This window comes from Bombina bombina, chromosome 3, assembly GCF_027579735.1.
Source record: "Bombina bombina isolate aBomBom1 chromosome 3, aBomBom1.pri, whole genome shotgun sequence".
Lineage (NCBI taxonomy): Eukaryota > Metazoa > Chordata > Amphibia > Anura > Bombinatoridae > Bombina > Bombina bombina.
Genome location: NC_069501.1, coordinates 866,894,959 through 866,909,778, shown reverse-complemented (window position 1 = coordinate 866,909,778; position 14,820 = coordinate 866,894,959). Strand labels below are relative to the sequence as shown.

Here is a 14,820-nt window from a genome sequence, read left to right as displayed (position 1 = left end):
TCTGAAGTGAAGCAAGCATGTTTTTCTTTTTTTTTTGTTATGGTTTTTTATGTGTTGATTATTGGTTGTTTTTTATTGTCATTTTGATACTTGTTAAAGAGTGTGCAGATATTAACAATTTTTTTAGAGAAAACAACTTAAGACATCTAGTCTCTATAATTTTTATGATGGTAGTGAGTCGACAAGAGACATCACCAGAGACTCTATATATTGACTCACAAATCTCGGCTCTCCATCACGGGATAATATGGAAGGTTTTAATGATTTAACCACGATATCTAATAGTCCTTTATCCTATTAAACCTTTTCGGACAGTGTGTTCTTTACACTAGATAAGAGACTGTAAAATGATAGTTATTGTGTTCTTAATGTTGTTGTATACATCGAATTGTTGCTTAAAAAGATTGCAATACAAATACTTCAAACTAAAGATGAGCACATCTGTTGCAGTTTGATCCTCTATTGTTTTGTTGGTGAAAGGTGCATTGACACTGAGATAAAATATACACAACATGATGAGAGATACACAAGTTTGAGGAATTAAGGAACTATTTCGTAAGTTTAAATTAACCAACTGTAACTGAGAAGCAGTTAAAGAAAAGCTTGAGTGTTAGTCACAACCAATAATGCCTGCACCAGAATGTCATCCAGATAGGTAGCTACAGAGATTCCTTGATTTTGCACCATGGACAACAAGGCTCCTAAGACCTTGGTAAATACTCTGGGAGATGTGGCAAGACCAAATGGAAGTGACACAAACTGATACTGTCTGCATAGGAAGGAAAATCTCAGGAACATGACATGACCCTTGTGAATGGGGATATAAATAGACATCCTTTAATACAATGGAAGATATAAATTGACCCTCCTGCACTAAAGGAAGTACAGTGCAAACTTTCCACATTGAAATTGTGATCCAAGATAGGACAAAAATTACCTGCTTTCTTTAGTACTTTGAAGAGATTAGAGAGAAATCCCTGGTTTAGCTCTGAGGCTTGAACTGAAACAATTACTCCCATAGATTCCAGATCTTTGACACAAGCCAGAAAGTCCTTGACCTTTAGAGGATCTCGAGAAACTCCACCTGATAAATTATTTCCAACTCCAGAGGATCTTGAATATGCCTCTGCTAAGCCTCCAATCTGCCCATATTAGAAACTGGTCTAGAATGGGGGCCACACCATCATGTGAACTTGGAGGCGGAAGTGAACTTCTTGCTCTGCTTTTTGTTAGCCCAGGAAGAGTTGCGTTTCCAAGAAGTTTTGGGTGAAACCAATTGCTATGTTTACCCTTAGATATCTTATGGTAAGAACGCTCCCTTGCCTCAATGGCAAGAATTGCATCTACTCCTGGCCCAAACAGGATTTTACCCTAAAAGGAAAGGGATACATTTCTGCTTTTAGAGACTATGACTGCCCCCAAGATTTGAGTTGTAATGCTTGTCAAAACAGCCATAGCACATTAATGCATACATTCTCAACTGCTTAATCACATATAAAACGGTTTGCAGTTTTAAGCAATCCTGGATCTCTCCCAGCAGATATTGATGACAGATAAGAGCCATAGGCCCAGCAAGTCTGCCCGATATTTCCTAAAAGTATAAACTTATCTAGTTCGTAGGATACCCTTATGCTTGTCCCAGGCATTCTTAAAGTCACCCACAGTGTTTGTCTTTACTACCTCTTGTGGAAGTTTATTCCATGAATTAATCACCCTTTCTGTAAAGAAGTGCTTCCTCAAATTACTCCTGAATATATTACCCTTCAGCTTGTTCTAGAATTTTTCTTTTTATGATCTCCAAAAGGTTGTCACACCAGACTGCAGTAGCTGCAGCTACACTGACAGCAGGTTTAAACAGAAAATCTGTCAACTTAAAGCATTGTCTATGAAAGCCTTCAAACTTTCTGTCTATGGGATCCCTGAAAGAGGTACTACCCTCTTTCAGGGATCCCATAGACAGAAAAAGTTGTTCCCAAACGTTTTCTAGTCACTGTCCCTTTGGTTCCATAAACTTATCAGCACCCCCTAAGCTTATCCTTAAAAATATAAAAAAAATGGTTAAAATGTTAAATTAAAGGAACAATGTACTATAAAATAGTTTTTCCCTTCCAATGACTTGCTATACCTTCTGCAGAGTATAAAATATATGAGAAATTGCTTTTTTAGGTTAATGCTTGCATATGAAATAGCTGTTTATGTTCTTTGAAATCACAACCCATTAAAATGGGTTGAGTGTGTAGGGAAATCAGATCTCATTATTGTATACACACATGCTTATTTTTATTTTTAGTAATAGGATTGAAAAACCTGACAAGCGCAAACACCCGCAATAAACCGCTTATTTCTTGCACGTAACCGTTAGCTCTCCACTTGTAATCTGGCCCTTAGTAATTAATTCACTATTCAAAAATTTGTTAATGTGATGGTGATACCAGTTTCTTAGTGTCTGGTTTTGTCACTTAGGAGTCTGAAATCCCTAGAAAACTAGAAAACCATTGTCAGATGACTGTGCAGAGCTACTCAGACAGGCACAACAGGCTTTTTGCTATGTTACCTGCTACTACGCAATAATTCTGTGTAGTTTATGTTAACAAAACATTAACAAAGGTTCAGAAAAATGGATATAATCAGAGCACACAGAACTTGCTAAATTATGATGATACAGTATGTAGTTTGAATGGCTGAGATCGAGCCAAAGGATAATAAAACATAACTTTTAATATATAATAATAAAATAAATGTGGTGAAAAACATTCACACTCGCACAGTGCATTTTAAAATCAATTAAAATAGGTGAGTAGTAAATGCTAAATTGCCCAGGTATGAACCATGTAATGTGGGTTAAATCGGTAAGTCTGGCAGGGAAGCACCCAAAAATGCTCACAGATTGCACAGTGTATCTAATCTACAAAGAGGATTAACCTCACACAAAAATTATCTCTAGCTAGTGCAATACTGGAGCGGTGCAATAACCTGTCAGAGTTCCAAGGTTTAATAACCTAAAAGAGTATATTCAGTAACATATGTTCCCATTCATATTGCAATGCAAATGTATAGTGTGAGCCCACACAGGGCAAGTGGCTAATATAAGCGTTAAATTACTGAATAACACATATGTGTATATATCGTCCCATATTGAGGTAAACCCACATAAGGCAAAGTATGGAGCATTCACAAAGAGGCGCTCTTTGTGAATGCTCCATTTTTATGTGAGGTTAATCCTCTCTGTAGATTAGATACACTGTGCAATCCGTGAGCATTTTTGGGTGCTTCCCTGCCAGACTTACCGATTTAACCCACATTACATGGTTCATACCTGGGCAATTTAGCATTTACTACTCACCTATTTTAATTGATTTTAAAATGCACTGTGCGAGTGTGAATGTTTTTCAACACATTTATTTTATTATAATATATAAAAAGTTACGTTTTATTATCCATTGGCTCGATCTCAGCCATTCAAACTACATACTGTATCATCATAATTTAGCAAGTTCTGTGTGCTCTGATTATATCCATTTTTCTGAACCTTTGTTAATGTTTATCTAAGGATATTGAGCATCCCCCAGTATATTAATAGCTATAGGGATTGATTCTCTTTACACAGGATCTATATATATTTTTCCTGTGTTGACATACTATATAATTCTGTTGGGGACTTATTGTGATTCAGATTGTATTCTCTCCTCTTTAACTATACAATTATGTTAACAAAACAGTCTATTGTACAGCACCGGTAAAACAAAGAATGCAAGCATTCAGTAGAAGTGGCTGCAATCTGTTGCAGTCAAAGTATAAGTTGAAGATAAAATTAAAATATCATAAAAGGAGGGGCGGAGCCTATAGCTGTTGCGGGAGGTCATGTTTTAGAGGAGCTCCTGATCATCATTAGGTTTTAAAGAATTATTTTCTACATAACCGGATTCCTACAGCAAAGTTTTTAGCTACAATATCTTGGGAAGCCCTGGGAGATTTTGGAAACCTCTTTTGCAAAGCTGACCCTCCCTATGCTCTTCAGCTAAGCGGCGGGGGACGGACCACATGGCAGTGAGAACTGTGTCGTGCTTGTTTTCCTTCACTACTGGGGCTGCCCCACACTCCCCCCCCCCCCCAGAATGATCCTGGGTTATAAGCAGTGAATAGTGCTGCTCTACATTTTCTTTTCGTTTGGACAGAGAAAGATCGTAACACTTTACATAGCTTCAGCATTATATATGAACAGGGATCCTAACAGGGGCTTTCACTGTGCGGTTGTCCTGCAAATTACACTATCACTGCAGAAGGCTGAGTCTAACGTTTGGGCATAATGGCGGCCGCTGAAACATGGGAACAATCGGTACTGAACTCACTAATACAGCAACTTGACAAGTTATAAAGTGTACTCAGGTCAGTGTTTCGGCTAGCAACAGTATACCCTGCAAACACCATGGGATAGGCACAGAATGATCCCAGCTATCAGACCGCATATGTTATAAATTGGAAGTGCAGACAGAGACATATGATTGTACCTCTCTACAAATTCCAACTATGCCCTGGATGATTCTGAGAGGATATCAAAGTGGCTGATCAGATGGTCCTATCGCCTCTGGATAATTTCTGCTTTCAAGGGTCGGCACAGTTTCTTGGAGAATTTGCAGCATTGGACTCCTTAGCAATCAGAGCCGTGAGGCCCATACAGGACTTATTTCAAAACGGGCAAATGGGCTTAGCTGTTTACACCGCTTTTGATGGTCTCAAACTGAGGAGAAGATGGAACCTACAGAGGCTCATAGTTCATGACATTGAATCAGCCGCAGGCTGGCTGAAGAATAGGAAAGTTGTTCAATTCCAGTGGAATGTGAAGATTTACCTCATGTCTGGCTACAATCAATATAAGTTAGGTGTGGGTTAAATTACTGTCACTTCTCATGGTAAAGTTGGGATCCGGTATCTCATAATAATACAGATTGACTTATATACTCCCAATGCGTTATAAATGTTCAGTTATCGTTTAGATATGTTTATATACTCCTCAGATATTTTTAGAGGTTTTCTTTTTATATTGTATGCTGGCAACACTCCAAGTTAGTTCATAGGGAGACCGTCTCTACTTCTCTCCTGCTTAACTTATGATGTGAATGTTTTTACTACCTATTTTTTCCTTTCTCATAATGTAAATGCACAGTGAGGAAATGTGCTGAATGCTTAAGATTAACAGGCATACTATTTCAGCTGATATTTATAACAGGAGGACACATAGTGGCTATTGCTAGTCTTAAGTTCTGGTTATTTTCAACTTGTTAGTGGTCATGATAGTGGTAATAAGAATATGTGCTTGTTGGTATTAAGACTTTGTGTGTTCTGATATTACTTAGAGTTTATATATGTTTAACTCTCTAGCTACCATACTATAGCCTGACTTGTGCCATAAGTGATATGTGAAATTTACTAATCTCAACCACATATATGTATTGATATTCTGTTCAGAGGGTGTTTACTGATCCAAAAGTGACTTTATTTTGCTTAATAAGTTTTTTCTTCTTTTTTTTTTAATATCTAAGCTCCATCAGAGGATAAAAGGAAAATCTCAAGAGCATTTGAAAGTTTTTCCAGCAGCACATGTGAACTTTTCTAGTTTGGACTCCACAATAGACTTTTTTTGGTCTACCGTAGTGACCCACTTGATATGTGGGAACAGTCTCATTCTGATGATTATGTTTATGTTGCTGGATTGATGTACCCTCTGAACCTTTGTTAATAAAGCTTTTAAAAACTGAAAAAAAAAAAAATTATCATAAAAGGAAAAGCCTCAAAAGCTGAGAGTGGTAAAATGTGAAATACAAGGAAAGAAAGACATCTAGACTAAAATGCAACAAATTATGATCATTGAGCTTAAGGGGACTCACTAGCAATCTCTTCTACTCCTTACCTACAAGTGCTCACTATGATAATCACAGTGCCTCCTTCCATCTCTCATGCCTTTTAGTGCCCCCACAGTAATCCTACTGGACCCCCAGGGGGATGTACCGCTCACTTTGGGAATCACTGCTATAAAGGAACTGTAGACCACCACGCAAGTGTTAAAAATGCCCCATCTACCTTAAGAACAGTTTCTCATACCTCCAATTTTGCAGAAAAAAAAAAGAAACATAGCTTTAAACTTTTTCCATTCTGTAGAAACTAGATCAGAAATTGGCACAGGGAAAGTCGAAAGCTGTTTGGGGCCATTTTAAAGAATTTATCAATTCTTTTAACAGGTTGTTTGTCTGAAGGATCCTTAATTCCAAGGCAATTAAAACTTTCGTAGAGAAAAAAAGAGGTCGCCTCATAGTGTATTTTGTACCGAATAGGTATGTAAGCACATCGGTTCTATTAGGCTTACCAGATCTAGTTGCACCGTTCTGTGACCGGCCCTGACAGGCAGACTAGCACTTTGCAGCGGCTAGTACACTGTCCTGGAAATCTCCCAACTAGAGGTTCAATATGCTCCTGTTTTCACCGAATCCGTTTTATGCCTGATGAAATGACCCGTTTGGCGGTTGAGAAACGCGTTGCTGGAACAAATAAAGCCTTGTTTTTAACTATATATTTTGGAAGTTGTCTTGTATGCTGACTCGGAGCACCCCTGTTGTTTTTATCAACATCGGTACTGCCGGTGAAAACAGGAGCATATTGAACGTCTAGTTGGGAGATTTCCAGGACAGTGTACTAGCTGCTGCAAAGTGCTATTTCAGATTGCCTAAACACACCGGGCTCAAGCGGAGCTGACTCGGATCGACTTATAGACCATCACTTATAATCTTTTTTAAACAGTGTCTTCACACCCGGAGTTATTAACACTATCAGCGTATGAACATTGGATTTAAAATACACTCATCTGGTGCGCCCCCACAAGATACACTCACAGGTTTATCTTTCTTTTTTTTAATTAAAACTTTCCATAATAGCACATGAATATGCTTAAGAGAAGGGTACTGTGTTTCTTCAAATGCACCCCCTTTTTTGTAGGAAATTGAGAAGGCTTGCTCCTGAGGGATGTCCCTGATGAGCTAAAGGCCAGAGAAGGATCATCTTTTGGCTATTGTATGCATATGCGTTTGACTGCTGCATAACAGCTATCAACTCAGTAATAGCCATGTGGATATACTCCTTACATTTAGGAGAGTTGTTCAACAGAAACACATGGGGTATAGCCTCAAGAGACTGCAGACCCCTGAACACTCTGACTGAAGGGCAGTGCTGCAAAACCCAGTCTATGATTATACATAGACTCAGCATGGGGTGCATAGCTGAGCAGAGGGACACATTGGGATATCCTTACAAAGTAAACAAGGGTTAAACGATCAGTAGATCACCCCTCCAAAGGATTAGTTGATGGTCCAAGCTACATCAATTTACTCAATAAGAGTAGTAAGAATAAGGAGTACAGTAAGGATAAGTTGATTTTATATCTGAATTGATGGCAAACTCAAACAGTATAAGGGCAAACACAGCAGATGTTAAACCCTGAGGGAAACAATAAGGTCCGCAATAGTTAACAAGTGAGGTATACTGAAATATAAGGCTAACATTTAATTTACCACAGCAAGTAAAGGGTTAAATAATAAGTTCTGATATAAACAGAAGGTCTCAGCACCTCGACTGGCTCTTGAGAGCTTTCACTGACACTATTGAGATGGCTACTACAACTTAGAAGCAGGAAGGCACGCTATAAAGCACGCCAAAAAGTTAACCCTTAGTGCACCAGCACTATTGGTTGGAGCTAAAAAAAATAAAACCCAATGTCCAAAAACTTCAGAGAGTGCAAATGAGTAACAGAGGGCTGCATTAATAGGTGACACTGGAGAGTACTAAAACCCGCTTTTGCTAAATTTCAACAGACTGTACCCTAATTTGTTTTAAAAAAATTTTTAAGTGCTCGTTAAGGACCAAAACTGCTGTAGAAGTTGTATGCGTATATATGTCTCCAATCTATGTGAATCATGTGTACATGTTCTTGCTAGTAGCTGGTGGGCTATGAAGGTGCATTGTACTCACGTGTTAGAACCTTCTTCTACTATGCTTACCTCAACTAAAGATGAACTGCTTCCAGTAGACAACCCAATCTAAAGGAGTGCAAGCACAGTGCTAAGGATCTCACAAGGCACAGCCACTTTAGAACAGGGGATTGGAAGGTAAAATCTGCATTTTACCGGGGATCTGCAACATCAAACAAAGAGCAGCACATAGTAGAACAGGGGATATCTGTGATATCTCCTATTTTCTTTTCTGTCACTTGTAGGCACCCACAGGGTAAATTGGGTCTTAGATCAGTTATAGAGCCCCTATCAACAACGTGTAAATCAGCACCTCACTCTATCTTGAAGGAATAAATTTGACTGAGGGATTCTGGTAGAGTGGGAGGGATTAAAGCTCTAGTATGTAGGGGTGTTTTTGCCTCCTCCTAGTGACTGAAGTATAAAAGTACATATGATGACCTTATGGACTCTCACAATCTCACTATATAAAATAAATATAGTATTAATATTCTCACAAAATGAGAAAATGCAGGAAATTCTTGGATTTACATTCTTGCTAATGGAAAATCTCAATGTAAGTATGCAATTGCAGAGATCAATACTTTTGTTACAGTGTCAAGAGGACAAAACCATTTCATCCTCTGAAAATCTTTACTCTCAATGTACTTTACTGGTATTAATAATGAGGACAGATCAGAGATTTATCCTCATAGTACATTAACTGTGATTAAAATGTGTTAATACCATCACTTGCATTGGGAAAGTGTTTTTAATACTTAACATTTATATGTGTTTTATCAAATCATTCACATTCAAAATATGAAAATAAGATAATAGGCAATCCGAGAATTATTATTATTATTATTTTTAACTTAGGAAACAATAACACTGAAATTGATTTAATGCTATAAATATAAATATAATTAAAGCTAAATAAATAAGATGAAAAAAGATTAAATGAAGCTAGTACAACAATTATTTATTATGCACTTCTGTGACAAGTACAATGAAATGTCGTCAAAATGAACTTTGATCTAAAGCTCAAGATATTTACCACAGTCAGAAAACATACAAGAGTTGTTTTAATGAAACTAATGAAGATAACAAAACCGACCCTGCAATCAGAATCAAAGAAGCTTACTTGTTTTTTCTATGCCTTCTTTCCAATGAACTTTAGGTCTCCAACCTAAGTTGTGCATTTTTTCTGACTTCATTGGGTAACGTAGATCATTGGTAGGCCTACATATAAACATACAAGAAAGAAGAACATTAACAATGGAAGAAAGAAAAATATCTAATCTTTAATGTATCCATCTTCACACTATATAGCCACTATAGGTGAAAGTGCCAGTTTAAAATAATAATAAAAAAAACCCCATAATTTATACTTACCTGATAAATTTATTTCTCTTGTGATGTATCGAGTCCACGGATTCATCCTTACTTGTGGGATATTCTCCTCCCCTACAGGAAGTGGCAAAGAGAGCACCCACAGCAGAGCTGCCTATATAGCTCCCCCTTAGCTCCACCCCCCAGTCATTCGACCGAAGGCTAGGAAGAAAAAGGAGAAACTATAGGGTGCAGTGGTGACTGAAAGTTTTAAAATAAAAATATATATGCCTGTCTTAAAAAAACAGGGCGGGCCGTGGACTCGATACATCAGAAGAGAAATAAATTTATCAGGTAAGCATAAATTATGTTTTCTCTTGTAAGATGTATCAAGTCCACGGATTCATCCTTACTTGTGGGATACCAATACCAAAGCTTTAGGACACGGATGAAGGGAGGGACAAGACAGGGACCTTAAACGGAAGGCACCACTGCTTGTAGAACCTTTCTCCCAAAAATAGCCTCCGAAGAAGCAAAAGTATCGAATTTGTAAAATTTGGAAAAAGTATGAAGCGAAGACCAAGTCGCCGCCTTACAAATCTGTTCAACAGAAGCCTCATTTTTAAAAGCCCATGTGGAAGCCACAGCTCTAGTAGAATGAGCAGTAATCCTTTCAGGAGGCTGCTGTCCAGCAGTCTTATAGGCCAAACGGATGATGCTTTTCAGCCAAAAGGAAAGAGAGGTAGCCGTAGCCCTTTGACCTCTCTGTTTACCAGAATAAACAACAAACAAAGAAGATGTTTGACGGAAATCTTTAGTTGCTTGTAAGTAGAATTTTAAAGCACAAACCACATCAAGATTGTGTAACAGACGTACCTTCTTAGATGAAGGATTAGGACACAAAGAAGGAACCAAAATCTCTTGATTGATATTCTTATTAGAAACCCAGGTTTGGTACGTAAAACCACCTTATCTGCATGGAAAACAAGGTAAGGGGAATCACATTGTAAAGCAGATAGGTCAGAAACTCTTCGAGCCGAAGAGATAGCTACTAAAAACAAAACTTTCCAAGATAGAAGCTTAATATCTATGGAATGCATAGGTTCTAACGGAACCCCTTGAAGAACTTTAAGAACTAAGTTTAGGCTCCATGGCGGAGCAACAGGTTTAAATACAGGCTTGATTCTGACCAAAGCCTGACTAAATGCTTTAACGTCTGGGACATCTGCCAGACGTTTGTGAAGTAGAATAGACAAAGCAGATATTTGTCCTTTTAGGGAACTAGCAGATAATCCCTTCTCCAAACCTTCTTGGAGAAAAGACAATATTCTAGCAATTCTAATCTTACTCCACGAGTAACCTTTGGATTCACACCAATAAAGATATTTCCGCCAAATCTTATGATAAATCTTCCTGGTGACAGGCTTTCTAGCCTGAATCAGGGTATCAATGACCGATTCAGAGAAACCACGCTTTGATAAAATCATGCCTTCAATCTCCAAGCAGTCAGATGCAGAGAAATTAGATTTGGATGCGTGAACGGACCTTGGATTAGAAGGTCCACTAGGTCTGCATACCAAGTCCTGCGTGGCCACGCAGGTGCTATCAGAATTACCGAAGCTCTCTCCTGCTTGATTCTGGCAACCAGACGTGGGAGGAGAGGAAACGGTGGAAATACATAGGCCAGACTGAAGGACCAAGGCACTGCTAGAGCATCTATCAGTACTGCCTTGGGATCCCGGGACCTGGACCCGTAACGAGGAAGTTTGACATTCTGATGAGACGCCATCAGATACAATTCTGGTGTGCCCCATAGCTGAATCAGCTGGGCGAAAACCTCTGGATGGAGTTCCCACTCCCCCGGATGAAAAGTCTGACGACTTAGAAAATCCGCCTCCCAGTTCTCTACTCCTGGGATGTGGATTGCTGAGAGATGGCAAGAGTGATCCTCTGCCCACCGGATTATTTTGGTTACCTCCATCATCGCTAGAGAACTCCTTGTTCCTCTCTGATGATTGATATAAGCTACAGTCGTGATGTTGTCCGACTGAAACCTGATGAATTTGGCCACAGCAAGCTGAGGCCACGCCTGAAGTGCATTGAATATCGCTCTCAGTTCTACAATGTTTATCGGGAGGAGAGCTTCCTCCCGAGACCATAAGCCCTGTGCTTTCAGGGAGTTCCAGACTGCATCCCAGCCTAGCAGGCTGGCATCTGTCGTTACAATGAGCCACTCTGGCCTGCGGAAGCACATTCCCTGAGACAGGTGGTCCTGAGACAACCACCAGAGAAGAGAATCTCTGGTCTCCTGGTCCAGATGCAGTTGAGGAGATAAATCTGCATAATCCCCATTCCACTGTTTGTCACCACACTCGCTCTGCACTTCCTAGTTACTTAGAGTAGGCAAAGAGAATGACTGGGGGGTGGAGCTAAAAGGGGAGCTATATAGGCAGCTCTGTTGTGGGTGCTCTCTTTGCCACTTCCTGTAGGGGAGGAGAATATCCCACAAGTAAGGATGAATCCGTGGACTCGATGCCTCTTACAAGAGAAATCATATTTTTATAAAGGTTAAAAGTTATATGGTATATGACAAGATACTTACAGTAACTGGAAAGGGCTATAATATTTATATACACACAAACACATATATACACATGTATATACATATATACACTTTGGAGCCTTTTCCAGTCATATTTTAAAAGTTGCAAATTATTTTTTAATAAATTTTAATATTTAATAATGTGTTTTTACTGCAAATATTTAACATTCCGATGTTCTTCATTTGAAAATGTACTTTGTATTTTTAATTATATCTATCTATCCCTATATATTCATATAGATATATAGGCATGATATATAGCTTACAAAAAATAAATCTTATATATATATATATATATATATATAAAAATATATATATATATATATATGTATCTTTTTCGAAATATCTATTTAATATCTATTTAAACATTTCTATGTGAAGAACATTGGAATATTAAATATTCATAAATACCTTCAGGCTTAGCAATGTAGGTCTAATGCAGTGTCGGGATTATCGTGTGAGCGATAAGTGTTAGTTTTTTTTTTGTTCTGCGGGATCCATTGAAGTCTATAGGGAGAACAATTTAATGAGGTTGCGATATTCAAAGTTCTGATAACTTTACTGCTGCCATTGTGATTGAGTGGAAAACATTTTTTAGAGTGCCACTTGTATTCTGGCTCATAATGCTTTAAAATGAGTAAATGTGTATTTTAGGTCTACAAATACTATCACTATATTGATAAAGGGACATAAATTCAGATATCAAAACAAATATGTGAATATAAGATACACGAGAAATTAAAGAGTGCATTGATTTAACCTGACAATATTTCATTTTCCTGACCATCTGGTCACCACTTGGTTGTTGCAAGTTTAATAAACCTAAAATCATAGATTAATAAAGATAATACTATATATGTATATATACAAACAACACACAGAGAAAACCCAGCACTCACTTACAAGCTCTCAGCTAAGATTTAAAAGCAAAAATGGAAAGGTTAGTTGCCACATCTGGCCAAATGGGACAAGCCCAGGTACCTCGTCAAGGTTCTTTCCAATACCTGGGACCCTAAAACAGCCACACAATGCAAGCTTTTATTGCATTGTGTGGCTGTTTTAGGGTCCCAGGTATTGGAAAGGACCTTGACGAAGTACCTGGGCTTGCCCCATTTGGCCAGATTCGGTAACTAACTTTTCCAGTTTTGCTTTTAAATCTTAGCTGAGAGCTTGTAAGTGAGTGCTGGGTTTTCTCTGTGTGTTGTATTTATTTTGTAACCATTTCCCTATGGTTTTTGCACCCAAACCTGTCTGGGGTTAACTGCCTGTGACTCTGGGGACAGCACAGCTTCCTGTGAGTGCCAGTGGCACCCAGGGCTGAGCATGTTGCAGGGTCATGGGATGTGTACTCGGTCCGATGTGAGAGTGCAGTTCCCTTCCGTGTTTTATATATATACAAATATATCCCTCTATTAAAGCTATAAAGAATCATGAAATTGTAAAGCCAGAGTATTGATTGTGTAATTGTGACGTTACTTCTGGTATTTGTGCACTTCCCAAAACTACATACCAATGCTAATGGTGCTCAGCAGTGTTGAGAGAGCTACTTTGAGTATAAAGCTTTAAACTTCATTAGATTATACATTATTTCTGAAGAACCAGGAGCAGACTGAGAACAACCAGGGCCCCTGGGAAAAAAATTGTGAAGGGCCCCCTCACCCCCACCCTGCCTCTCATGCCCCTCTCTCTCGTCTGCCTGCCATGTCTCCACTAGGGCCCCTAACCCCAGAGACCCCAAACTTCAGATACCTCACAGCAACAGACCCTCCAGGGCTAGACCCCACACTACAGCACCCCCCCAGAGCAACAGACCTCCTATCCAGACATAGGGTACCCACTCCAGGGCCAAACACAGGGCCCCCAAACCAAGGACAGGGCCCACCCTTAACTGCTTAGTTACTGTCAGGAGGCTGTCAGTGCTTCGCTAGCTCCTGGTCATCTGCCACCTGCCCCAGCTTACAACTACTCGCGCAGCTGTCAGAGATGCAGCTTCTCTAGCTAATCTTTGAACTGGGCAGGAGGGCTGTCATCGTTGCTCTAGCTCAGTTAACCAGACTGTGAGCATAAGCAGTTCACCAGGAGCCCCCCCCAGGGGGGCCCCTTGGCAATGGAACGGGTTGTTATGCTTCATAGTGATTTGTAAATAGTCCTATTATTGTTTTCTTCTTTGAACTATTGTTTTTCTGGGATATTGAGAGTCCAATTTTAAGAGGAAATAGATTAAATATACTCACATGACTGATAGCTGCTAAACAAACTTATGAAACAGCAAATAAAAGGTTATTAAACAGCATTTTTAAGATAAAACATTACCCTTCTTTTTATTTCAACAAGCATGGGGAGCAGTCCTTTTATACATTGTATATTTGACACTGTTGTTCCTGCGCTGGGTTTGTTGGAAACAAATGAGCCTGTGAATAAGTCAGTTGGGAGGCTTGTGAGAAGTTTCCAGCACACTATACTTAGCATCTTTCAAAATGGTGCTTTATACTTGTGAGATCTTTTAATCTATTTCTTCTTAATATTGGAATCATTTTGGAAATGAATGAATGACTGGCATACTTCTCTTTGCTTTATTTCTGCGATTAAGAAGGAGCTGCCAGCACGATTTGGATTTCAGGATTATTATTACTGGATGGTCTGAGACCATAAGTGTATGGTTTTGTATGTATAATACATTGGTATGAACACTAACGCCTAGATTACGAGTATTGCGCTAGGGTTAAAAAGCAGCGTTGAGAGGTCCCAACGCTGCTTTTTAATGCCCGCTGGTATAACGAGTCTGGCAGGTACAGGTGTACCGCTCACTTTTTTTCCGCGACTCGAGCATACCGCAAATCCCCTTCCGTCAATTGCGTATCCTATCTTTTCAATGGGATTTTCCTAACGCCG

General features: G+C 39.0%; 1 protein-coding gene across 1 annotated transcript in view; it reads right to left on the bottom strand.

The window, feature by feature from the left end:
- Positions 1–14,820, bottom strand: part of TGDS (TDP-glucose 4,6-dehydratase) — a 465,953-nt gene that overhangs the window by 12,146 nt on the left and 438,987 nt on the right. Inside the window, exon 9 of the mRNA XM_053707844.1 lies at positions 9,139–9,236. Coding sequence (XP_053563819.1) covers positions 9,139–9,236 — 98 coding nt within the window. The remainder of the gene's footprint in view (positions 1–9,138; positions 9,237–14,820) is intronic.